Source organism: Cnephaeus nilssonii (assembly GCF_951640355.1).
Source record: "Cnephaeus nilssonii genome assembly, chromosome: 14".
NCBI classification, from domain to species: Eukaryota; Metazoa; Chordata; class Mammalia; order Chiroptera; family Vespertilionidae; genus Cnephaeus; species Cnephaeus nilssonii.
The window spans coordinates 43,519,490-43,545,943 of record NC_137085.1 but is presented as its reverse complement, the minus strand read 5'-3'; the positions used below and the strand labels follow the sequence as shown (position 1 = coordinate 43,545,943).

The window sequence follows — 26,454 nt, the reverse complement described above, 5'->3', positions numbered from 1 at the left end:
TAGCCACTCATAAATATAAGTCTATTCCCTACTGCTGTGGTGCTTTCCAGAAAGAAAATGAGAATTATAAAATTACATATATTTTGAAGCCATATAACTCACTCTTTATATCTGATCATTAATTATTCAAAAGACAATTTTAAAAAGACATATTATAGAAGTTACCTAAAATTTCAAAAATCAGTTAAATACAAAATTCAGTAGGTATTAAAAAATACTAACTCATTAGAATGTAACATTGCTTAAAATTCACAGAAAATTAAATGAAGACGCTGGCCGGTTTGGCTCAATGGGTAGAGCATCAGCCTTCGGACCAAAGGGTCCCAGGTTCGATTCTGGTCAAGGACACATACCTCGGTTGCAGGCTCCTCCCCAGCCTGGGCCTTGTGCAAGAGGCAACCAATCGATGTGTTTTGCTCACATCGATGTTTCTCTCTGTCTTTCCCTCTCTCTTCCACTCTCCCTAAAAAAAAAAAAAAATCAATGGAAGAATATCCTTGGGTGAGGATTAACAAAAAAAATAAAAATCCTATCCTATATAATAAAAGGCTAATATGCAAACTGACTGAACAGCTTAACGACCAGTTGCTATGATGTGCACTGACCACCATGGGACGCACCGCTCAGCCAGAAGCTGGACTCACAGCTGGCAAGTGCTAAGGATGTCCAACTGATGGCCATCAGCCGGACATCTCCCAAGGGCTCCCAGACTGCGAGAGGGCACAGGCCAGGCTGAAGGAACCCCCAAGTGCACAAATTTCATGCACTGGGCCTCTAGTAAATAAATTAAATGAAGTATTATTTAAGTTTCCTTTAAAGATAAAAAGTTGTAATCCATGGCTTTTCTCTATAGAAAAATTAAAATGTATTCACAATGTTCACTGAAACTTCACTTTTATTTATCTACTAGAGGCCCAATACAAGAAATTCGTGCAAGGGGCTTGGCCCCCGCCCGCCATGGCGGCCGCCTCTGCCTTGGCCCTCACAGCCCCAGCTTCATCCAGAAGGTCGTCTGGAAGGACGTCCAGTCTAATTAGCATACTATGCTTTTATTATATAGGATAATTTGTATCCTGCCTTCCTCTTAAGAGAATTTGTGTTAGTCTAAGGAACCACCAGTTTTTAAACACCATATATATATATTGAAAAACATGAACCTGGTCTGAGAATTGTAATAGTTCGATAAAGTATTTTTGTGTTTAAAGCTACAATAATTAGAATTAAAGATATCAATAAAATATGACCTCTCTCTAAAACATTGAGTGCCAGAGTCTGCAGTGATTTGCCCACAGATGTCCCAATGTTAGTGACTCAACTGAGATTACAAGATTGTGGCCTTGAATGCTCACCCCACACACTATAATGCTTCTCAAATATACTAAGCAGGGTCTTACTCGTCAACCAATTATGCTGATTACCCCTACCTCTATTAAACGAAAGGAAAATAAAAGCAGGCATCAAATGGTATACCATGATTCAACATGATGATTTATATTTCAGGAAAGTAGTTTACAGAGAACAGACATAAATATGCAAAAAGGGGCAAAGTGTTCATGGGCCTATTATAAAGAATGAGTAGAAGATGCCATGGACATATGGTTTATATCTCATGTTTCAAAAAGCTAACAACTCATGGGGCTTGTATGTCTTCAGAAATTTGGACAATTTCATTTTATCACTGATGAAAATGACGTACCTCACGTTCCATGCCGTGGTAAAGTCTGGGTTTAGAAGCAGCAGGGTGCGTGTGACATCTATCAATTCTAAAATAAAGAGAAGTCATATTAAAAACAAATAGTCCTATCCTTTAAAGCTCAGCTTCTCTTTAAGGTCTTTATTTCATTTTATATAGATATATAGGCTCACATTATAGTGACATATAGATCTCATGTCACAGTAATTTTAATGATAGCTATACCTTGTTCGAAGCCAATGGTTCTCAACCTTTCTAATGCCGCTACCCTTTAATACAGTTCCTCATGTTGTGGTGACCCCCAACCATAAAATTATTTTCGTTGCTACTTCATAACTATAATTTTGCTACTGTTACGAATCATAACATAAATATCTGTGTTTTCCCATGGTCTTGGGCTCTTGACCCACAGGTTGAGAACTGCTGCTGTAGAGCCTAAGACCATCAGAAAACACAGATATTTACATTACGATTCATAACAGTAGCAAAATTACAGTTATGAAGTAGCAACGAAAATAATTTTATGGTTGGGGGTCACCACAACATGAGGAACTGTATTAAAGGGTCGCGGCATTAGAAAGGTTGAGAACCACTGTTCTAAGCAGTCAGGAGTAAGGAGATTATCCTCAAGATTTTCTTCTACTTATGATAAGTATAACTCTTCCTTAAAAGTTGACATTGAACTAACTTTATAATACAATATGCCTATAAAGAATAATCAAATCAACCTCTTCATCCTTATAGTAGTTTTTGGTAATAATTTAATATTTTCTAAAGAAAAGAAACACAATTTCTATATCACTATTCATTTAATTCCACAAATACTTTGAGAATTGACTGCAAATTTTTAAAAGGAAAAAAAGTCACTCATTATCAACTAATTTAACACAATTCATTCCCATTCCCCTTTGAAGACTATCCTTTCTTACACACATTTTTACATAATTATAGCAATGACAAATATACAGTTTTGTTATATATTTTTCATTCAACATTATTACATATGCATTCTCCTACCTTGCTACAGTATGCATTTTTAACGCTGTGAAAAATCCCATGGTTTAATATACTATTATTTATCTTATTCTTTAGGGTGTTTCCTGTTTGTTTTTACTGTTATAGATAATATTGTTACCAATATTTTAATACACATTTTTGTCTGATACATTATTTTCTGTGGATATTCTTCTAGGAGTAGAACTACTGTCAAACAATATAAATATCAGTAAGGCTCCTACTAAACATTATCAAATTGTCTTCCAATTACACTGTATCTATTTATATAACACTAGAGGCCTGGTGCACGAAATTCGTGCACGGGGGAGGAGGGTGTCCCTCAGCCTAGCCTGCACCCTCTCCAATCTGGGACCCCTCAAGGGATGTCCGACTGCCTGTTTAGACCCGATCCTGGTGGGATCGGGCCTAAACGGGCAGTCGGATATCCCTCTCACAATCCAGGACTGCTGGCTCCCAATTGATCACCTGCCTGCCTTCCTGATTGCCCCTAATCGCTTCTGCCTGCCAGCCTGATCACCCCCTAACCACTCCCATTCCAGCCTGATTGATGTCTAACTGCTCCCCTGCCAGCCTATTTGCCCCCAACTTCCCTCCTCTGCCGGCCTGGTCACCCCTAACTGCCCTCCCCTGCAGGGATGATCGCCCCCAACTGCCCTCCCTTGCAGGCCTGGTCCCTCCCAACTGCCCTCCCTTGTAGGCCTGGTCCCTCCCAACTGCCCTCCCCTGCTGGCCATCTTGTGGGTTGGAGTGATGGTCAATCTGCATATTACTCTTTTATTAGATAGGATAGAGGTCTGGTGCACAGGTGGGGGCCAGCTGGTTTGCCCTGAAGGGTGTCCTGGATCAGGGTGGGGGTTCCCTTGGGGCATGGGGCGGCCTGGGTGAGGGGCCTGTGGTGGTTTTCAGGCTGGCCATGCCCCCCAGCGACCCAAGTGGAGGCTCTGGTATCTGGAATTTATTTATCTTCTACAATTGAAACTTTGTAGCCTGGAGCGGAGCCAAACCTCCTGCTCACTCTGTGGCGGCAGCCATTTCTGTTGGAATTTATTTATCTTCTATAATTGAAACTTCGTAGCCTGGAGTGAAGGCCTGAGCCGGCCAGGGCTGCAGAAGCTAGGCTTCCTCCATCGCCCAGGGCAACCCTAGCTTCCTGCTCTTCCAGCTCAGTGGCTGCCGCCATTTCTGTTGAAATTTATTTTCCTTCTATAATTGAAACTTTGTACCCTTGAGTGGAGGCCTGGGCCCGCCAGGGTGTGTGGAAAGCTTGGCTTCCTCCATTGCCTGGGAAACCCAAGCCTCCCTCCTGCTCTCTGTGGCCGCAGCCATCTTGGTTGGGGTTAATTTGCATACTCGCTCTGATTGGCTGGTGGGCATGACTGGTGGGCGTGGCTTCTGGGTGTAGTGGAGTGGTTAATTTGCATATTACTCTTTTATTAGATAGGATGAATGTACTTAAGTCCCTGTAACTCCAATCTATATAATTATACTAAAAAAATGAATGTGGTAAATAAAAAATTACACTTTGATTCTGTTTTAATTTATATATTTAATTTCCAATAACTAATAAGAACTTTTTTCATTTTGTTTACTATTTTCATCTTATGAACAGCCTATTCATATTTATTAAATTTTTATCTATCATGGTCTTGACATAATTCCTATATATTCAAATAAGCTCCATAAGCCTATATTTAATAGAATGAAATTAATAATATTTAGATACATGTCTTCATTTTACTAAAACTGAAAGGAGAATTTTAGGATTAAGTTGATCAAGGTAGGGCATAATACTAAATTAATGAAACATATACCAAGCTCATATTAAGTAAGTAAAATAAGGAAACTGTTATAATTATTTAGCATTATTGTGTACCAGGCGTAAGTACTTTATTTACATTATTTCAAATTCTTACAATCACGATCCAAGATATTCTTGTTTCACTTTACAGACAGGAAAAGTGGTATTTAGAGAATTTAAACATTTTGCCTATAGTCTCTCAATTAATGTGTGGCAAGGTCAGCATCTAACAGCTTTAAATAACTCAATTATACTGCAATTGAAATATCTGTCTATAATAAATAATTGGGACATTCACAGTATTTAAGGAAAATAAATTTTTTAAATCTAAAAAACAAGCACACATATATGCATCCCTACAGTCATTTTAAAATATTCTAGCAAAAAACAATCATTCCATTCTCAACCACCTCAATAAAAGAGATTAACATTTATTGTGAGCTTATGATTTCATTACTAATTAATATAACACTTGATAAATGAGAAACAAAAGGTAGTACGGGCACACATTTATTTTCTACCATTATCTTTATTACAAGCATTACATGTATAAACACAATCCTATATAATAAAAGGCTAATATGCAAATCGACTGAACGGCAGAACAACTGGTTGCTATGATGTGCACTGACCACCAGGGGGCAGATGCTCAGCATAGGAGCTGTCTCCTGGTGGTCAGTGCGCTCCCACAGGGGGTGTGCTGCTCATCTGGCTCATGGCTGGCGAGCGCAGCGGCGGTAAGGAGCGAGAGGTTCCAGACTGTGAAAGGGATGTCTGACTGCCAGCTTAAGCCTGACTACATGGGAATCGGGCCTAAGCTGGCAGCAGACATCCCCCAAAGGGTCACGGAATGCGAGAGGGCATAGGCCAGGCTGAGGGACACCCCCTCCCCCAGTGCATGAATGTCATGCACTGGGCCTCTAGTATATCTATAAAGAATAATTTAACTAACCTCTTCCTTCTTTTACTTTTAGTAGTTTTTGGCACTAATTTAATATTTATCAGGGAAAATAAATATAAATTTCTACACTATTATTTATTTAATTCCACAAATATTCTAAGTATTAAGTATGTACAAAGATTAAACTGGGCCCTTAGAACTGAAAGAATGGATATAATGATAAATAAGACCTCATCTTGCTCTCTTGATTACCCTTTAGTTGGAGAGAAATGTAAACAATTACTAATATGTAAGGCAAAATGAAATAAAGGTGAACTAGAAATATATGCTATATTTTAGGGACCACCAAAGCAGCTGCAATTAATTCTTACTGGAGTACCCAGGGAAGCTATCAATGAATCAGATGAATACGGTAGTAAATGGCATTACAGACCATGGGGGAAATATGTTTGGCTTCAGTGAATAGAGCGTCAGCCTGCAGACTGAAGGGTCCTGGTTCAATTCTGGTCAAGGGCACATGCCCAGGTTGTGGGCTCGATCCCCAATGTGAGGTGTGCAGGAGGAGTCGATCAATGATTCTCTCTCATCACTGATGTTTCTCTCTCTCCCTCTATCTCTTCCTCTCTGAAATCAATAAAAATATATTTTTAAAAAATGTGAGCCAAGTTTGCAAAGAGGCATGAAACTCCACATACAGTGTACTCTCAAATGGTTATGGTACCAGAGCATGACTAGAGAGGGCATGGGGTGTTGAGAAAATGTAACAAGAATCTAGAACCTGGTCCCAATCTCCTTGTCAGCCTGGCCTTCTACTACTTGCCCCTCAAGAGCTACACTCCTCCTGGACCAAACCCCACCATTCACTAAACACCTCCTACCTGCCTACCTTCTCCTCTCTGGATATAACTCAGAGTTACCTACTTGCTATTCTGCCAGAAATGTCCTCCTACCTCTGAAAAAATATTTTTAAAAGCATCTTTCTTCCTAAAGACTTTCCTGACCTACCTGGCTAGAAGCAATCTTTCATCTCTATGTTCTGTGTGCATCTTACTTTGTTACTGATCTTGATAAATATTATCCTTTTAATGAGACTGTAAGTTTTTTGGAGGCAGGTCCCCTCTAATACATCTTCAAATTACTCATTTACTCAACATAAATGAGAAAAATATGGTCTCTGTCAGGGTTCAAATCTCAGTTTTTCCACTTACTGTCTACATAACACCTTTGAACATCAGTTTCCTTATCTGTAAAATGGTGATAACATCAACCTCAGTGTTGTGAACAATTAGATTCATTCCCTATCGCCACAGCTGTTTGACAGTGGGTACTCGATAAATGTTTGTTCATCTAAATACCATTACTCCTTATAAAAAAATGAAAATTTTCACCCTAGCTGGTTTAGGTCAGTGGATAGAGCATTGGCCAGCAGACCAAGGGATCCCAGTCAAGGGCACGTACCTTGGTTGCAAATTCCTCCCCAGCCCAGGCCCTGATCAGGGCTCATGCAGAAGGCAACCAATCAATGTATTTCTCTCACATTGATGTTTCTCTCTCTGTCATTCCCTCTCTCTTCCACTCTCCCTAAAAATCAATGGAAAAATATCCTCAGGTGAGGATTAACAACAAAAAAAGAAAATTTTCAACACTAATTTTTCAAAGAAGTAATCATGAGGCAGATGTTCCTATAGTGAAACTGTCTAAATTTCTAAACTTGTAAAATAAGCAACAAAAAACACACCTGGTTGTTAAGTAGCTATATAAAAACATTTGTATATGATGGGAAGTCCTCTAGTATTTCTTTTGAAGTCTATAATTTTTCAATCCATTATACTATCCATATAAACTGTTATTTTGTTTCTTGGACTTTCCCTTTCTGTATTAAAAAAAAGAAGTGTGACCCAGGATTGTGACTGTTTGTTTGTACTTCTAATGCAACTCTTCTACCCAACCCATAAATGAGGACAAGTTCATCCTCCATGAGAGACTCTGTACAGCAGTACAAGACAAACACACAGAAAAATACCTAAGTCCCCACTTTTCATTCTGTGGCTGTGTGAAGAGAGAGGAAGACTAATCAAAGTAACACTTCCTTTACTACAGGGTCTCCCCCTAGCAGGGCAACAGCAGCTGTTGGGTTCAGAGCCCAGCCAGCTCTACTACTTACTGGGAAGTTCTGGACATATCACTTTATCTTTCTGTGCTAGTGTCCTCCTCATGTAAAATAAAGCTAATAAAAGTACTACTCATGGGGATATTAAATGATTCAAACCCACGAAGCATTAGAACAGTACCTGACAGTAAGCACCCAATGGTAATTCCTGTTACAAAGCTTGTATTTTCTAGCCCAATTCCATAAACCCGTGGTCGGCAAACTGCGGCTCTTTGGCCCCTTGAGTGTGGCTCTTCCACAAAATATCACAGCCTGGGTGAGTCTATTTTGAAGAAGTGGCGTTAGAAGTTTAAGTTTAAAAAATTTGGCTCTCAAAAGAAATTTCAATCATTGTACTGTTGATATTTGGCTCTGTTGACTAATGAGTTTGCCGAACACTGCCATAAACCATACTGGGGCTGGGGCCCCCAGAGGGAGGAAAAGAATCTCCTGAACTATCTGAGCAGTGACTGCAGAGCAGAGGGGATACTTCTCAACTTCTAAGAATCTCCAGTTTTAGAGCATATCAACAGCCTCCATCAACCATCAGTGTAACATTCAGTCACAGGCCCTCTCCCCTCCTCTTTGACAAATCACTAACTCTTCCTGATTCGGCTCTCAAGTTCAGACGGGACTTCCTTCAGGAAGTATTCAGTCTGATCCAAGAGGTGGGGATGAAGTAGAATGTATTTTTCTGCTCCTCTTCCCCACTGGCTCTGGCTAAATGAGAGAAAGGAGACCAGTGTCTCTACATGCCAGGCACTGTACTGAGTGCTTTACATATACCACTTCCTGTGATCCTCACAACAACCCTCTGAGACCCACTAGTGTGAAAATAGGAAGAGGTTAAATAAAGTGACTTTAGTGTACTGATGAACTGATTCTAAATCCAGGTCTCTTTTCCTGCAAAGCAGATGCTATTTCCACCCCAGCCACACTGTCTACAATTACTCTGCCCTCTTCAAGTGAGACCTGAACCAAAGATCTAAAGATAAACCAAGGATCTCTAGATAAAGATTAATGTATCTTTATTTGTCTGCAATTATTTTACTCTCTCTACATTTCATCTATATACTATTTTCCTTTGCAGTTTTACTAAGATGTGAGCTACTGAAATCCCTACCATTTCTTGATATTAAACAAATCTCTCGCCAAATAACAGGATATATTCCAGCAAATAACTTCATTACACACACTTCAATATGTAACTAACTCATCATTCCATCACAAGGAGAAAATGAATCGGGATACATCATACACAAGAAAATAGCTAAATCCAGCTGTAACAAGGAGGGGATACAAGGATGCTGCAGAAAAGTCAGAGAAAAATCAATAAGCTTTCTTTGCCACCCAAGGCCGGCAGTTATGTGGCAATGGTCACTGGGTTTGATAACTGTCTGTGACAGATAGGTTTTCTTGCATTTAGAAATAAACCCAAGGTCAGCTTGGATTGGTTAATCTCTTCTTCCAAAATACATTTAGGTTAATATGAGAGGCTTGAGGTAAAGCTATATGGTAAACACCAAAAGGTCACTTATTATAGAACAGAATCACTGAACCGATAGCCAGACTAAGCTAAAGTCTTTTGCTTACCAAACTCTTGTTATTTTTTTGATAAATGTCTGTTGAACACATAAGGTGCTGGGTAAAGAAAGACAAGACATAATCCCCTTTTCTAACAAACTCACAATCAAGCTGGGGAAAATGTTATTTAAATAATTAACTACAAAAAACGATAGTAGGTGTTACTGTGCAAGCATTCTGAATAAAGGACTCCCACAGGCCTGCAGAGAAGTAATTACTTTCTCCTGGAGCAGTCAAAGAGGCTTTATGAGTGTGTGGGTGTGTTTATGCTGGCAACCATAACAATAGTGACAACGTAAGACATATTATAAAAGCCTAACATGCTAAGTGCCCAGTCGTCCATTCAACCAATCAAAGCGTAATATGCTAATGATATGCTAAGGCTGCTCAACCGCTTGCTATGACGTGCACTTACCACCAGGGGGCAGACACTCAACCGGTAGGTTAGCTTGCTACTGGGGTCCAGCCGATCAGGACTGAGTGAGAGGGACTAGAAACGCCCTGGAGCCCTCCCACGGTCCCTCCCCGACTGGTCAACCAACCTCCCATGTCCATCTCCGGCCCGATTGTGCACCAATGGGATCCCTTGGCCTGGCCTGAGCCCTCTTGCAATTCGGGACCCCTCAGGGGATGTTGGAGAGCCCGTTTTGGCCTGATACAACAGGCCAGGCTGAGGGACCCCACTGGTGCACGAATCCGTGCACTGGGCCTCTAGTAAGACATAAACCTGGCCTCAGAAAAAACAGAAATAAGGCAGTAGTACACAGCAAAGTACAAGAATGGAACAGTGTATGATGTAGCTGAAATGTATATCAAAGAACTGCAAAACTCAAATGCTTTCAAGGTTCAAATGATTGTCGAAGTGTATGAAAGCAAACCTACCAAGTAGCAACTGACACTCTCCCTCAGTGTCTGAAGAACATGAGGAGGTTGTAGTAAAGCTTGGAACAAGCTTCCCTAGTCAAGAAAAGCAGAGGCTGTGAGCCCCAGCCAATTGGCACCATGGAGAAATGTATTCACCGAAGGCTTCTGATTTTCCAAGTAAAGATAGAAATGCAGATTTCCATGCTAATTTTAAAAGTTCATCCTGATTTTAAATGTTTACCTAATTTAAAATAACTTTAAAAAGCCCTAGCCAGTTTGGCTCAGTGGATAGAACATCGGTCTACGGACAGAAGAGTCCCAGGTTCAATTGTGGTCAAGGGCACATGCCCAGGTTGCAGGCTCAATCCCCAGTACAGGGCGTGCAGGAGGCAGCCAATCAATGATTCTCTCTCTCCCTCTCCCTTCCTCTATGAAATCAATAAAAATGTATATTAACCTTTTGCACTCAGATGTCGAGTGCAAATTACTCTTTGAATGTATCAATAATTTGAAATATAAAAAAATCCAAATAAATAAGTTTGTATGAAAAGAAACTCCAGCTTTTTATTCTACTGCCGTGCTTTGTAAAATCTGGGGTATTTAAAAAATTAAATCCCAAGTAGAATAAAGGAATCGAGAAAAAAGCAAGCGAGTGCAAAGGGTTAAAAAATAATTTTAAAAGCATTATACAAACCAAAACAAAATATATCTGTGGGCTGGCTTTAGTTCGAGGGCTGAGAATCTACAACCTCTGACACTGAATTTGAAGTAGAAGAAAAGCTATAAAAAAGTCTGACGTTTGCTCAAAAAATTTAAAAAGAAACTGCTATTTGACTCAGTGATCCCATATTTAGGAATATGCCCTAATAAGCCAGAAATACCAATCACCAAGAATATATGCACCCCTATCTTCACAGCAGCGTTATTTACAATACCTAAGATTTGGAAACAGCCCAAGTGCCCATTAATAGACAAATAGATTAAAAAATTATGGTACATTTACATAATGGAATACTATGCAGCTGTGAAAAAGAAGGATCTCTTACCCTTGGAGACAGCATGGAGAGACCTGGACTGTATTAAGCTAAGCGAAATAAGCCAGTCAGATAAAGACATGTATCACATAATCTCACTTATATGCGGAATCTAATGAACAAAAAAAACTGATGAACAAAAATAGATCCAGTGACATTGAAGCATGCAACAGGCTGATGTACTTCAGAGAGAAAGAGGGTGGGGGCAGGAAGAGATTAACCAATGAACTTATATGCATATATGCACAGCTCATGAACAGACAATAATACGGGGAAGACCTGGAGAGGGGATGGGAGCACTGTGAAGGGGGTCAATGGGAGGGAAAAAGGGGGATATATGTAATACTTTCAACAATAAAGATATATATATTGGGAGAGAGAAAGAGAGATAGAAACATCATTTTCTTAGAGGAAAGGTTGGTAATATAGGCTGGGGACAGATTGTGAAGGCCCTTGAATACCAAGCCAACTCAATTGACAATGTAGATAGCATGAACATGAAATGAGATAGATGTTTGAGACGACTGGCTAATGGTATGGACATGGATTACAAAATAGAGATTGAAAATGGGGTAGACCAGCTATGAGGTAATAACGTTTGTCCAGATGAGGAGTAAGAATTGAAGAAATAGCACAATAATGGAGCAGAGATGATGAGAAAGAGGGGAGAGCAAAAGCTGATGATGGAATGGCACACATGGAGATGGTCAAAGAGTGGGGCAGAGTTCTGCTCAGTCAAGACTCCAATGCTGTGGACTTCCCTTTTGCTTTTTGTTTTTGTCATGGATTTCTCAAAAATTAGAATTACAGTATCATTTCTCTCCCAAACCAAATATGGCTATTACTGCATCAGATTTAAAAAAAAAAAAAAATCAGTCTCCAAGCAATTTCACAGAAATGCTGTGATGGTTATTTTAGCTAAACCATGGTTAAACTTGCCAGGCTACGGGTGCCCAGATTAAATGTTACTTCTAAGTGTGTCTGTGAGGGTGTTCCCAGAAAAGATTAGCATTGGTAGATCCAGTAGATTGCCCTCCACAATTTAGGTAAGCATTATCCCATCTGTTGAAGGCCCAACTAGGACATGAGAAAAAAAGAGGAGGAATTCATCCCTGTTTTTTGCTTCCTGTCTGCCTGCTTGAGTTAGGACTTCTCATCTTTTCCGGCCTCTGGACTGGGACTGAAACACTGGCACACTGGTTCTCAGGCCTTCAGACTCAAACTAAGTTACATCGCCAGCTTTCCTGGGTCCCCACCTTGCAGAAAGTAGATGGTGGGACTTCTTAGCCTCCATAAGCATGCAAGCCAATTTGTCATAATAAATCTCCTTGTATACATATAATTTTCAGCTGGTTGTTTCTCTGGAGAACCCTAAAACAGATACTAGATGCTTTCCAACGATCTAAGGAATTCAGCACATTAATGAGAGCATGAATTCAGTTTGATTAAAAAGAAGAAAAAAAAGGTATCCCAAGAATAAAGGTAACCTTCATTTACAGAACACATTCTTAGGGGATGCCTACCTAGGGTTTTGGCATGATCAATCACATAGACACTGACATTTCTGAAATGGTTCTGAAATTGTCAGGTTTCTTTACTTTGCTCTTCTTATTTGTATATTTTCTAAAAAAGCAGCTTTCACAGCATTTTCATGAAATAACTTTTTCCAAACATTTTTTGCTTTCTTACTTAACAAGATTTACCTCTGTATTCTAATTGTTTCAGTTCATAAGTATGGCAAAAGACTCTTATGTTAGTCAGGATTTTCACATATTTTTTTCTGCCAAATCAGAAATTCGCTTCCATATTTTTACTGATAATATCACACAACCTGAGTTGTATGTACCACGACACTAAATTATGCTGTCGCTACACACCAAAACAGTGAAACTGAGAACTGCTTCCATGAGGATGCAGGTTAGATGGAATCAAGCTCTATAAACATGTGAAGCGGCATCAGCACTCAGAGCGTAGATGCCAGCTATTCTTGTGAGTGCATTTAACCACATCATCTTTTGCCCGGGTCCTCCTGGGCCTAGCAAGACTAAAAGTACATGATGAAGAGATTTAGCAAAGCCAATTGTGCAGTGTCCATAAAAACAAGAAACAGAGACAGGAAAGGACTTGGAAGGGCTACAAGGAGAAGGCAGGTTGGGCTAGCACACATGAATAGGCAAAAAACAATGATCTGAAACAAAAATAGCCTTTGACATTTTAAAATGTACAGTGTCTTTTCTACAAGAGTATCATTCTGCCACCCCGCCCCAAGTTAGTTATGTATTGATTTAATTATGCATTTCTGTGCCAGAAAACACATACAGCTCTGTTTGGCAAAAAAATAACTTAATGGATTCATAGGTTGTTACTCTGTACCTTAATGATATTAAAACCTACTAAAGAGTGATGAAATGGAGAAGGAAAGAGGATCTAACAATACAAAAATCCTTACCTTTAAGTTTATGCCTAAACTTATACTTTTAAGTTGATGCCACAAACATAAGCTATGCCATAAACTTAGGCATAGCCTTTTAATTAAGATTTTTATATACATATATTCTATACTAGAGGCCCATTACACGAAGATTCGTGCAATAGGCCTCCCTTCACCTGGCTGCAGACACACCGGTTTTCCTCTGGCACCCGGGACCCAGGCCTTCACTCTGGCCACTGCCTTCTGCCTACGCTCCGGCCAGAGTCTTTGCTGACTCCGGCCGGAGTCTACAGGCTTTTTGCTGACTCCAGCCAGCGTCTGCAGTCTTAGCTTCGCTCTGGCCAGAGGGCTGCTCCTGTAGCTCCCTCCACCCCCTTTCCCCCACATACCAGGTGTCCTGCCCCTCCCAGCCGCTCCACCATCTTTGTCCTACTAATTTGCATATTCCGATTGGCTGGTGGGCGTCACAGAGGTATGGTCAATTTACATATTTCTCTTCTATTAGTGTAGATAATAAAAGCCTAATATGCTAAGTGTCCGGTGGTCCGTTCAACCAATCAAAGCGTAATATGCTAATGATATGCTAAGGCGGTTCAACCACTTGCTATGATGTGCATTGACCTCCAGGAGGCAGACATTTGACCGGTCGACCAGTTGCTATGACGTGCCCTGACCACCACAGAGCAGACTGGTAGTTTAGCTTGCTGCTGGGGTATGGTCAATCGGGACTAAGCGAGACAGGCCAGACATGCCCTGGAGCCCTACCACGGTCTCTCCCCGACCCCGATCCATCGTGCATCAGTGGGGTCCCTCAGCTTGGCCTGTGCCCTCTAGCCATCCGGGACCCCTTGAGGGATGTTGGAGAGCTGGTTTCGGCCTGATCCTGCAGGCCAAATTTATGCACCGGGCCTCTAGTATATATATACAAATAAATAAATATATATATATAAATAAAATAAGAGGACTAAAGTGAAACACACAAAATAGAACTATTTCACACATTAAATAATCTTCAAATCAAACTCCTTTTCTATTGGTCTAAACAGAGAAAAGTGCTATTAATCTCTTATGACAGTATGTTAAGGACAATGCTGAAAGGAATATAAGTAAATTGCTGTCATATCTTTGGTAATACTCCACGAAGAGATTGTTTTTCACTCACTGTAAGCTTCTTGAGTAAAAGAGAACATATATTATTCATCTTTTTGTCTCCTACAGTACTTAGAACAGCTTCTGCTATGAGTAGGCCCTTGGTAATGGCTACCAAGCTGATAATGAAAATTCTCTATGAGACAAAGTTCTTATTCAGTATTAGCCACCAGGCATATTGAGTACTTTTAAAGGTACTGCTATAATGTGGGAAGGGGCAGGAGCTTTACATAAACAGTCTTGGTTTAGTACTCTCCAAAAAAGGTAGGCCTTTGGTCTTACTTTTACTGAAAAGTAAACAGAATTTGTGTACATGGAGGCTTAATATCACCTATAGCGGGAAACTAAGAAAATAAACCAGGTGGAATGAATAGGGATTGTCTGATGCAGCAAAGGGGAGCAGAAGAAGTGAATGCTGGTATGGTTTGTGTTTTTTTGCTTCTATCAGCATAGGAACAGGACACAGAGGGCTTGAGCTCAACTGGGTTTCACAGTGTGACAAATCACAATACAACTACCACCATCATGTCTCCATTATCTCATTTGGATTGCTACTAAAATGAGTTCTATTGTTTATATAGCACTAAAGTATTAGAAACCAGAGAATCTGAGCTTGTAACAACCGCAGTCCTCTTAAGTAATTTTTAAACTTTTTTTTTGGTCACAAGCTATCTTCTTCAAATACAATTTAATAAATGACCCCTCTATATTAAAAAAGATAAATCAGAATTGCTCGATTTACTGCTCGGTTTTCAGTAGGTGGCCTGGCACCCTGCTTGAGGCACCTCCCATAGAATCACTATGGATGTAAAATTTGAAAACTGATGAGTTCAAACTCCTCTCTTGTCCCGAGGTTACACACCTGCCCAGGCAATGAATGAAAGAGCTAGAACTAGAATCCAGCAATGCCAGCACCCAGAGAGGGTTCTTCCCACTATATTCCATGCTGCTTCCAAAAAACAAAGGAAGACGACAGAGTTGATACTTACCATCTTTGTTCAGCCATTGCTTTCTTGTTCTGTACAAAATGAGCTTGTTGTGGACATACGGTAAAAGGAACTTGACACACCAGCTCTCCACACCAAGTTTGTTTTCAACCAGGACTATGGGGCTCCGGTTATACCTAGCTTCAGGACATGGGATCAGGCCAATTTCATCTCTTAATATGTAAAACATAAAAAAACAATTAAAAATAAGAATACTAACTTTTCAATCCTGCAGAGTATTTTTAAAAATCCACTAATTTCTATTTCTTAAAAATATTATTTAGCTCACCTACTGAATTGGTAGAAAATTTTAAAAACCACCAGTTTTTTAATACTGGCGACAGTACAGGAAAATTAGTATGCTGTACTCCCTGTTGATGGAAGTAAAAATAAGTCTAATCTTTGAATGGAAATCTGAAAATCTTTCAAAATTTTAAGTACACATACTCTTTGACCCATGATTCCACTGCTCAGAAATTATACTGTACCAAATTTTTTAAACAGGATGTTGACTGCAACAACACTGGAAATAATCTAAATGTGTCTGAATATAAGACTAGTAAAATATATATGGTTTATCCATGTAGCAAGAGGTGTAAAAAAATGAGATAGATATGCATATATTGGTATGAAAAAGGTGCCAAGATCTATGAAAAAGCAAAATGACAAATATAGTGTATCCCACAAAGCCTTTTGTGTAATTAAAAAAAAAAAAAAAAAGCTATATATGCATTAAAATTTGTCTTGGAAATATACCAAGAAACTTTTGGGATGATAAAGGATTTTATTTTTGTACAATTTAAATTTTCTAATCACTTGTACATATTATTTCTATCTTTTTAAAAATGTGAACAAATGTATCTATGCTTACCTGCTAACAAATGTATGTGGAATGGAAACAAATTATCAGTAAAAGTTATTTTGTCAATTGAAATTGTGGGCCATATTTTATTTTCTTCTTTATAATCCTTTAAACTTAAAAAAAAACCACACACTAGTAACTGTTAAAACACAAAATACATTTCAGAATTTGATCATTTTCATCAAAGGCATCTATATTCCTCAATCCACTTCAACTCAAGTTGAAAATCTATGTTACAGGCTAAGATTTAGTAAACAATAGTAAGGCAGTTGATTTACACAGTAAAGGAACCAGCAGTGTTTTTGCAAAGCTTGTACACATGCTTTTCAAATATAAGGAAATTACATTCTTGCTTACATGAAACATTCCTTCTCAAAGAGAATGTCCTTCCCTTAATTAATGAATAGCTAGTAAAAAATTTTTAATAAAAGCAGCTAACAAATAACATTTTTAGACTGTCTAAATAGACTTTTAAGATGTTCTTTAAAAACAAAATAACTGGTTTTCAGAGCTTGTGTATGACATTATCTATTCTGTCCCTGGGGTTCTCCTGCCAAGAAGACAGTAGTTTCATAGATGAAAGAGGAGGAAACATGTCCAATTAAAGGTTATAAGAAAAGCCCTTTTTTTTTTGTTAGGCCATCAACACAAATTGGTGAGAGGCTGTGGAACTTAAAATCCCTCCTAGAAACTCTAAACAGGATAGTTCAAAGGTGGCCTGCTTTCTACTGATCACTTCATTAGTGACACAGGAATCTACACTAATAATCTACCATACCTTCGTGACGCCCACCAGCCAATCAGGAGTTACTATGCAAATTAACCCAACAAAGAGGGTGGGTTAATTTGCGTACTCAGGCGCCGAGTGGCCGGGGGTGGGACGGGAAGCTTGCGTCGTCATCTTGGCAACGACGCAGGCGTGCCACACCACCCCCGCCGCTCCAGGCCTCTGGGCAGTGTGGGAAATTGGAAAGGCAGCTCCGGGCCAGAGCGGAAAGGCAGTGCCGGCAGCCAGGGGAAGGCCCATTCTTGCATGAATCTTCATGCATCAGGCTTCTAGTATGTATTATTAAACAAGGGTACTCTAAGAGTTGCAAGTCTCTAACCATTCTTTCAAGCTAACTTAATTTGTAAGTAGATTTTAAGACCTAAGGCTTTTGTTCTGACAACTGGCTCTGTTAATTCAGAGGTGTTCAATACACCATGTCAATACTATCTAAACATTTTATGAGTACTACTCTAATGTACTGGCTACTGTGCTAGATTCTGAAAAATGCAAAAATGAACAAGGTGGTCCCAGGTTTCAGAGAGCTGATGGTTGTGATGGGGAGTTGTGTCAGTATCTATAATAAAATGTTACCACTTTGGCCCTAACTGGTTTGGCTCAGTGGATAGACCGTTGGCCTGCGGACTGAAAGGTCCCAGGTTTGATTCCGGTCAAAGGCATGTACCTTGGTTGCGGGCACACGCCCAGTGGGAGGTGTGCAGGAGGCAGCTGATTGATGTTTCTCTCCCATCGATGTTTCTAACTCTCTGTCCCGCTCCCTTCCTCTGTAAAAAATCAATAAAATGTGTGTGTTTTTAAATGTTACCACTTTGTCATTCTAGTAATATAAATAAAATTCTGTAGGAAGAATTTACCAATGCTGAGAGAGCATCCGAGGGAGGTTAATGTCCAGTACCTTGTTTTTGCATTTGTATTTGGTGACAGGACAACCAGCCACATCTAATCTACACCTGATTAATATATATCTGAATTTCTGGTATTTTCTGGTGTTCAGGTTTTACTATATAAAGTAGATCATTTAATAACTAGAATAATAGTAAAAAACAAAAACAACCTCAGTTCAATTATTTCAAGAAAGTTTGTTCTCAGAGGTCTAATAACCACTTACAATACTGCAAAGAATTGCAAAAGTCAACAATATGAATGTTGGAGTAACAAGAATAAAAGAATCCCAGTTTCTGGGTACAGTCTGGTGGAGTTGTTGTTTTTTTTTTGGGGGGGGGGAGGGAAATAGATTTTTATAACTTAAATTCACAATATAAAAACCCTGCATTGCTCACTATTTATACCCAAAATAAAATGCCCAACTTCATGTACCTAAATGACAGAACAGAGCCATCTGCACACACACACACAAAAATCTGCACATTGTTTTAGTTGGTTACTGCACTTCCAAGCAATAATTAAAAAACTAAAAATACCTTGGATACAGTAGGTACTCAATAACTGCTACTGAAAGGTTGATTATCCTTGCACTTTGTTGATAATATTCAAAATAAATAAAGTTCAAAGAGCATCACTTCTCGATTCTGCAAAAAAACCTAACCCCTAATTTTCTTCTAATGCAGTGGGTCCAAGTCTTGGCTCTGTCAATGTGATATATAGAGCATGTCACTTGGTCTCTATAGATCTCATTTTCCTCACTTTTAAAATGTGGAATTACATTATATGTCTACATAAAGGCAATGGGCTGCTCTGTCTCCTCTTATCCAACTTTCAAATTTTAAGACTGAGAAACCTGGCAGCTTTTCTCATCCTATCTAATAAAAGAGTAATATGCAAATTGACTGTCACTTCAACACAAGATGGCCACCCCCATGTGGACACAAGATGGCTGCCACAAGATGGCCAGCAGGGGAGGGCAGTTGTGGGCGATCAGGCCAGCAGGGGAGGGCACTTAGGGGTGACCGGGACAGCAGGGGAGGGCAGTTAGGGGAGACCAGGCCTGTAAGGGAGGGCAGTTGGGAGGCACCAGGCCTACAAGGGAGGGCAGTTAGGGGTGACCAGGCTAGCAGGGTAAGGCAGTTAGGGGCGACCAGGCCTGCAAGGGAGGGCAGTTGTGGGTGATCAGGCCAGCAGGGGAGGGCAGTTGGGAGGGACCAGGCCTGCAAGGGAGGGCTTTTGGGGGGGACCAGGCCTGCAGGGGAGGGTAGTTGGAGGGGGCCAGGCCTGCAGGGGAGGGCAGTTGGGGGCGACCAGGCCTGCAGGGGAGGACAGTTAGGGGCGACCAGGCTTGCAGGGGAGGGCAGTTGGGGGCTACCAGGCTGGCAAGGGAGGGCAGTTAGGGGTTACCGGGCTGGCAGGGGAGGGCAGTTGGGGGCGACCAGGCCTGCAGGGGAGGGAAGTTAAGGGCAACCAGGCCTGCAGGGGAGGGCAGTTAGGGGCAATCGGGTCAGCAGGGGAGCAGTTAGGTGTTGATCAGGCTGGCAGGGGAGTGGTTAGGGGGTGATCAGGCTGGCAAGCAGAAGTGATTAGGGGCAATCAGGCAGGCAGGCGAGCAGTTGGGAGCCACCAGTCCTGGATTGTGAGAGGGATGTCTGACTGCCCGTTTAGGCCCGATCCTACCAGGGGTACAGACATCCCTCGAGGGGTCCCAGATTGGAAAGGATGCAGGCTGGGCTGAGGGACACACTCCTACCACCACCCACCCCCCGTGCACGAATTTCATGCATCAGGCTTCTAGTGTAAGAATGAAAACTGTCATATCAGGAAATGTAAAGCACTAGAAAATTTAAAAAATCAAATTAAAAGAGGGGCAGTAAGATATAGAGACAAAAGCACTTGATCTTCTGAGGTCCAGATCTCCGTTCGACCACTGACAGTCAATGTGAATTGGGTAAGTCACTTGGCCATCAGTATCCTCATCTGAAATACAGGAATGATAATACTTTCCCTGCCTATTATGAAGAGCAGATAATACATTGTAAAGAAATGTGGTTGCCCTAGCTGGTTTGGCAAAGTGGATAGACTGTTGGCCTGCAGACTGAAGGGTTCTGAGTTCAATTTTGGTCAAGGGCACATGCCTGGGGTTGTGGGCTTGATCCCCAGTAGGATCTGCAGGAGGCAGTCGATCAATGATTCTCATCATTGGTGTTTCTATCTCTCTCCCTCTCCCTTCCTCTCTGAAATAAAAAATATGTATTTTTAAAAATGTGGTAACCTATAAAGTGTTCAGTCCTCACATCTATGTTTCTCTCTGTCTCTCCCCCTCCTTTCCACTCTCTCTAAAAATCAATGGAAAAATATCATCAGGTGAGGATTAAAAAAAAAAAAAAAAAGAGCCTGAGTTCAAACTGGAAAGTTCCTTGCTTAACAGATACTGATAAAGTGAGGAAAAGAATGTTAAGCTTTCACCAAGTTATTTGTCCCTAAAATACAGTGCTTTGCTCCTTCCTACAAATATAACAAGTGCTTTAGACAGATAGGTAGGTCAGTAAGCTTCCAAATAACAGTGTGCTTGACTTCAGACTTCTATGTCTAGTCCCTTAGGTCATAGTCCACTTTTTCCCCCCCAGACAATTTGGGATTCCAGAATCATTTTAAAATGGGAAGGGACCTCATTTCTCTAGTCTCTCATTTTATCAGATGAGAAAACTGAGGTCCTCTAAGGTCAATAGGATTTACCCAAGGTCATTTTGGCCAGTGGCTAAATTAAAAATTGGGACTTCCTTTTCAGAAAGAAGGCAAGGGAGGTGGGTAGGTAGATGGGAAGAAAACTTGTAATGCATATATGCATAACACATCAACACAGACAATAGGATGGTGAGGCCTGGGACAGGGATGGGGGTCGGGCTGGAAGGGGGCCAATGGGAGAAAAAGGGGGACATATATAATACTTTCAACAATAAAGATTTTAAAAAATAATTAGGACTTCCTAATACTTAGCTCTAAATCCTAGTAGCCACAGTGAAGTGAAAGCAAGCAGGATTTATATTAATTCCTTCTAGATTTCTGGTATTTAAATTCTAATTTTCCACTCAAGAAAAGTTGGAAAACTCAGGGGAAAAAAGCAAACTAAAAGTCATCTGCTATCCCTCTACCACTGTTAATTTGGGCATGTGACCTTTTTTTCTAAATATTTTATAAAGTGGGATTATATTGGACATACTCCTCTATAATCCTTTTAAAAAATTTAATTCACATTAATCATTTTCCTATTAATTTATATTTAATGGTTGCATTGAATGTGCTATAAAACACATCTCCAGTTATTTCCTTATGAAATAGTCTCACAAATTTCTGAGTTTTACACTGCCAGCAAATTTCATTCCTTTACATTTATAGGTTTTTGGAAATTGAGATTCCTGGTATTTAACAAGGATACCTGCATTACCAAGGTAATAGGATTTTTAAAGTTGTTAATATTTAGGATAATAATCAAGTTCTAATCTTTTGAAAGAGATACCAAATGCTCACTTTTCAGGTTACCTTCGAAGGCTGTTCCAAAGGAACAGCAACAGTAAATGTCCCACCACATTTACTTAAAAAGATCATACACAGTGTAGTACATCTCTCTGAGTGCTTCACTTCACAAATCTTGTAAATCTAACATTTTATTTTTCTCTTCAAATTGGAATTTTTTAAGAATGACCAAAGGGAAAGTTAGCAAATCTTGTAAATGAACTGACTTTGTGTATCACTGAAATTATATTACTGACCTTATGTAGAAAACATCAACACAAATTATAACTGTTCATTGAATGTTTATTATATGCAATATTTTGTCAGGTTTTACATACAATAATATTTCATTTATTCTGCACAATAATTTTATAAAGTAAGAATTTTAACCCATTTTAAAAATGAGGAAAGAATCTTGTCTAAGTCTACCCAGCTAGTAAATGCCAAGCCAAAATTCAAACCCAGGACTGTCAAGACTCCAAATCCAAACATTTTACAACTAACTATACAATTATTTAAATAAACAGATAAAAATCATGTGTAAGAAGGCAAGACTCTCTGGTTTGATTCTTCAGTTCAATTTGCAGACAATCTAAAACTGCCTTCATTACTACTCCCTTCATTGGGCCCTACCCACTACCTAGGAAGGGTGTCTTTTCCCTAAGCCAACTCTTATCCGTCCCTCACGGCTCTATCTAATTATTTTCTCAGAAAGAACTATTTTGACCATTTAACCTAATTTAGGCTTCTATCCATGCTTCTTATCCTTTGGGGCTCTTTTCATAATCTCTGTGTTGCTTTGTTTAAAGTTCCATTAGGGCAGGGACCATGTGTGGTGTGTTCATCAATCTACGCCCTGCTCCTAGACCTGCAGACCCAGGATTAGCATTGCAAAAAGAAGTGCTCTTTTGCTGAATGCATGCATGGTATGAAAAAAATTAAACCACAGTTAGGACTTCCATAATCTGGTCCTATTGTATCTTTCCAATTATATTTGCTATTTGGGATTATTTTACTGTTCCCTGTGGAGGTCTTTGGCTCCCTCTCTGAGATAAATCTTACCTAGTTTTCAAAGTTCAGCTCAAAACCCATCATTGGCCAAGACATTCCATACCCAGCCTCCCTTCTAAGATTCACATAACACTTGCTCACCAGACTGCTTAGTCCAGCCTTTATCATAAACCACTTTGCAGGGTTAATTTATTGTTCTTGCAGGTAGGTCTTAGGTCCCCATCTAGACCTGTACTGTATAATACAGTAGTCACTAGGCATATGTGACCATTATGCATAAATCAATTAAGATTCAATAAAATTTAAAATTCAGTTCCTCATTTGCATTAGCCACATTTTAAGCACTCAATAGTGCTATGTGGCTCATAGCTATCATATTAGACAGAACAGATATAGAACATTTCTATCATCATAGATATTTTTGTGAGTGTCTTGAGTATAACTGTGTTTTATACTCCTTCCTATTCTACACTGTGAAGATGGTACCTACAGCACCTCATAAACAGTGGGAGTTCAATAAATATTTAAGAGTAATAAAAAATAACCTGCTGGAGATCTTTGACATGACCCTAATTCCATTGTAAACAGTTGTCTTCCACTTTAGCATAGGCTCTATACATTAATTTAATATCAGTCCCTGGGTCAAGCCTTCAGTTGTTTTTCCGTTAGTCCATTAGTAGTCTCTAAGAGTCAACCACAAAAACAACATTCCTATGGTATTTTTCAGTTCATGAAGTGTTTCATATTCACCATTCATATATATATTTTTAAGGAACACAGGAATTCAGGTTAAGCCTAATATTTACCCAGTGGCAACTAAGTGCCAGATATTGTGTAAGGTAATTTTCCCATGTTCTCATCAGCCTCACTAGATCAAGAGGAAACTGAGGCTCAAAGAAGGTAACCTATCCACACCTATCACTAACAAAATCCACTTATCAACCACTGTAGCTTTGACTCCTCCTGGCTAGAGATCTCTACAAAGTCAATGGAGTTGACTAATAAAATTGCAATCTATCTTGTGTTTGGAGAAAAAGAAAACAAAAAGTAAAGAATGAAAACCTTTATTTTTTAATACTGGAAACTGTAATTAGGTACTAACTTTTAAGGTAAACAATGCCCCCCTCCCCCCTTTAACTAAAAATATAGCCTATTTTGGGGGGGAGGGGCTAGGTTGGGGAAGAAGTATGGACAATTTTGAAAAGTCCAGATTATAAGACATTTTAAAGGATGTATAGTAATATCATTGAAGATATATTTATTGCAGGAAATATGTACTAAAATATAGCTGAAGACTATTATTGAACAATGAGTTAAGCTATTTAATTTTTCAGCCCTATATTATATATCATTATTTCAAACGCCCATCTTATTTCATACTTTTAAATCTTGAATGGCCCAAATGCTTAAGCATAAATTATGCATTGACTGAGTACATTCATGAGATTTCACCATGAGAATATGATTAAAGATATTAAAATCCTTTATAAGTTTCAATAAATGTGATCCAGAAGAATTGGGATGTGTTCCAAACAGCACTGTGTCAACCTGCCAAGCCAATGAACACTCAATCTGTTTCTTCAAGTATAAAATGCTGATGCTTTTCTAATCTACCTCAAAGGCAAGAAACTAAGATGATTACTGTACTTATTAGATTAGACTTCTTTCTAACCTTTGTTATAATTTCTTCAAGAAAAATAACACCAATGATGAGAAAACAAGCCCTTCATTTGTCTGGCTTTTTTTTTTTTTGGATGATGTCTCTCATTTGCACTAAAGCTCCATTTCTGAAAAAGGGACAGAAAGACTGATATTACAAAGCATCAAAGCATTCTTTACAAGGCCCAGTACCCACTATGGTTACTGCCAAGAAATCATTCCAAACACTCATTCTGAAAGTGTGGGCAGTCACAAGGGGAAAGGAAGTGGGCATTGTCAGAGGTGGCCAGTGTTTTGAGGCCAGCAGTGTTTTGTCTTTAATGAGGCACAGTTGCAGGTCTCCAACAGTGTGCCACAAGAGAGCAAGGCATCTGAGGGCTTCTCAATTCTTTCAGAAGCATCACCTTGAAGGAAGAGAACACTTCATGTTGATGTGAGGTTTGGCACCTCTTTTAGGCAAAAAAAGCTTAAGGGCTTAGACCACTTAAAAAGAGTAACTCATGTGTTCTAGTTTAAAGAATAAAATACTAAACATAAGAGATAAAGTGAAAGTAACACAAAACTGGATTCTATGTTTCTTCTGTGGATGAGAGATGGGGAAAGAGCTCCACTCCTGCTTCTCCCTCTTTTGTAAAATGTAGCTCTCTCTCTCTCAACAGCTTCCTTTTCGCTCGCCACATAGAAGCAGAAGTGCTATCGTTTCTCCTGGCATCTTCCCAGAGTACTGTACTCCCAGGTAACACGGGAAGGAAGCAGCGAAGATTCAGTGTGGTGTTCTACTTAAATAGGGCACCAGGGTCTGGATTAAAAAATAAATAAATTGGCTCCTGTGCTTGCTCCCTGTTACTATATGGTTCAGCTACTGCTAAAAAGTGTCGAGGTTTCATCTGCTTTACATTAGACTCATCCTGTGCCTACAGAAGCTCAACTCTTGAGAATGCCCAGTTCACCTTCAAAACAAACTGTTTCGTCAGAGTCCCTGCACAACCTTGGGACGAGGGAGGCGAAAGTCAAAAGCAGCCTCAAACTTCCTTTGGTTAGTAAATGGAGAGGGGTCTGGGCCCATTGAGGATCAGAGGATCGGTAACCCCCCTCTTACCAGCGACCGGGATGAACCTCAAAAGAGTTGTGTTTACGAAGCATATGGACAGACTCACATCGTGTGTGTGCCCGTGTACCCTTCCTGAACAGATGGAGGATGCGGTCGCCGGGATGAAGTCTTTCCAGTTTCCTGAACTCCTGGGAAAGGACGGGGGGGACGGCGGGAGCAGGAGAGCGAAACAAACTCGCTCCCTAGGATTTTCCGAGGTCACTTCCAGGGACTCTCCCGACAGCGGTGCCGGTGGCGGAGAGCGGGCCCCGCAGCGGCCGGCAGCGATCCGGCCGCGACCTAGCTCCGTCCCCTCCCCCGAGCGGCGCGCCAGGCCCCGCCGCCCTCGAGCCGCCGCCCGAGGTCGGCTCCGGGCTCGGCCCCGCCCCCCTCCGTCCCCGACGACCCCCGGAGACGGCGGCCACGCCGGCGCGCGACTCACATGTGCGGGTTCCTCCGGAAGGCGTTGGTGATGTCCTTCACCACCCGCTGCACCAGCACCGCCACCTCCTCGCTCGTCTCGGCCATGTTGGCGGCCGGGCGGCTCGGGAGCGCCTCCGGGACAGCGCAGCGCGACCGGCGGGGTTCCGCGGGGAGCGCGCGTGTGCGCCCGTTTGGCGGAGCTCCCGCCTCCGCCCCTGCCGCCGCCGCCGCGGCCGCCGAGAACTTCCGGGTCATCCGCCGGTGGCCGGGGCGTGGCGCCCGCTAGGACTGGAGCGGCCTGGTGGGTAGGGCCCCGACTTCCTCTCGTTGTCCCCAACAGTATGTCAGCGTCCCAGAAGATGCTGCAGATTCAATTGCAGGTCTCTGTTGTACACTTTTTTTTTTTTTTTTAATTTCTATCCAGTCGGGGCTGAGGAGTAAGTGGTCCTTAAGTCATCCCCCCTGTCCCCTCAACTTCCATTCTTAAGGAGTTGCCAGGTCCCGGGAGTCCCCGGAGGGAAGTTTCCTTGCAAATGCAAGTCCTCTTGAGCAGTTAGTACTGTTAGAGTGGAAATTTTTGAGCATGCTTCCCCCTAGATAATTTGGCCATTAAAT

The 26,454-nt window shown here is 40.7% G+C and overlaps 1 protein-coding gene across 3 annotated transcripts in view; it reads right to left on the bottom strand.

Moving 5' to 3' along the window:
• Positions 1-26,068, bottom strand: part of PTAR1 (protein prenyltransferase alpha subunit repeat containing 1) — a 53,960-nt gene extending 27,892 nt beyond the window's left edge. The window contains exons 1-3 of one of the 3 annotated variants that reach the window (XM_079791433.1): positions 25,859-26,068; positions 15,610-15,779; positions 1,697-1,763 (exon numbers count right to left, since the gene is read on the bottom strand). In XM_079791433.1, the coding sequence (XP_079647559.1) occupies positions 1,697-1,763; positions 15,610-15,779; positions 25,859-25,944 (323 nt within the window). In that variant the 5' untranslated portion in view covers positions 25,945-26,068. Of the gene's footprint in view, positions 1-353; positions 464-1,696; positions 1,764-15,609; positions 15,780-25,858 lie in introns of those variants that run through there. The other 2 variants (XM_079791434.1, XM_079791435.1) reach the window with 2 other exon arrangements.
• Between the last annotated feature and the right edge of the window lie 386 nt (positions 26,069-26,454).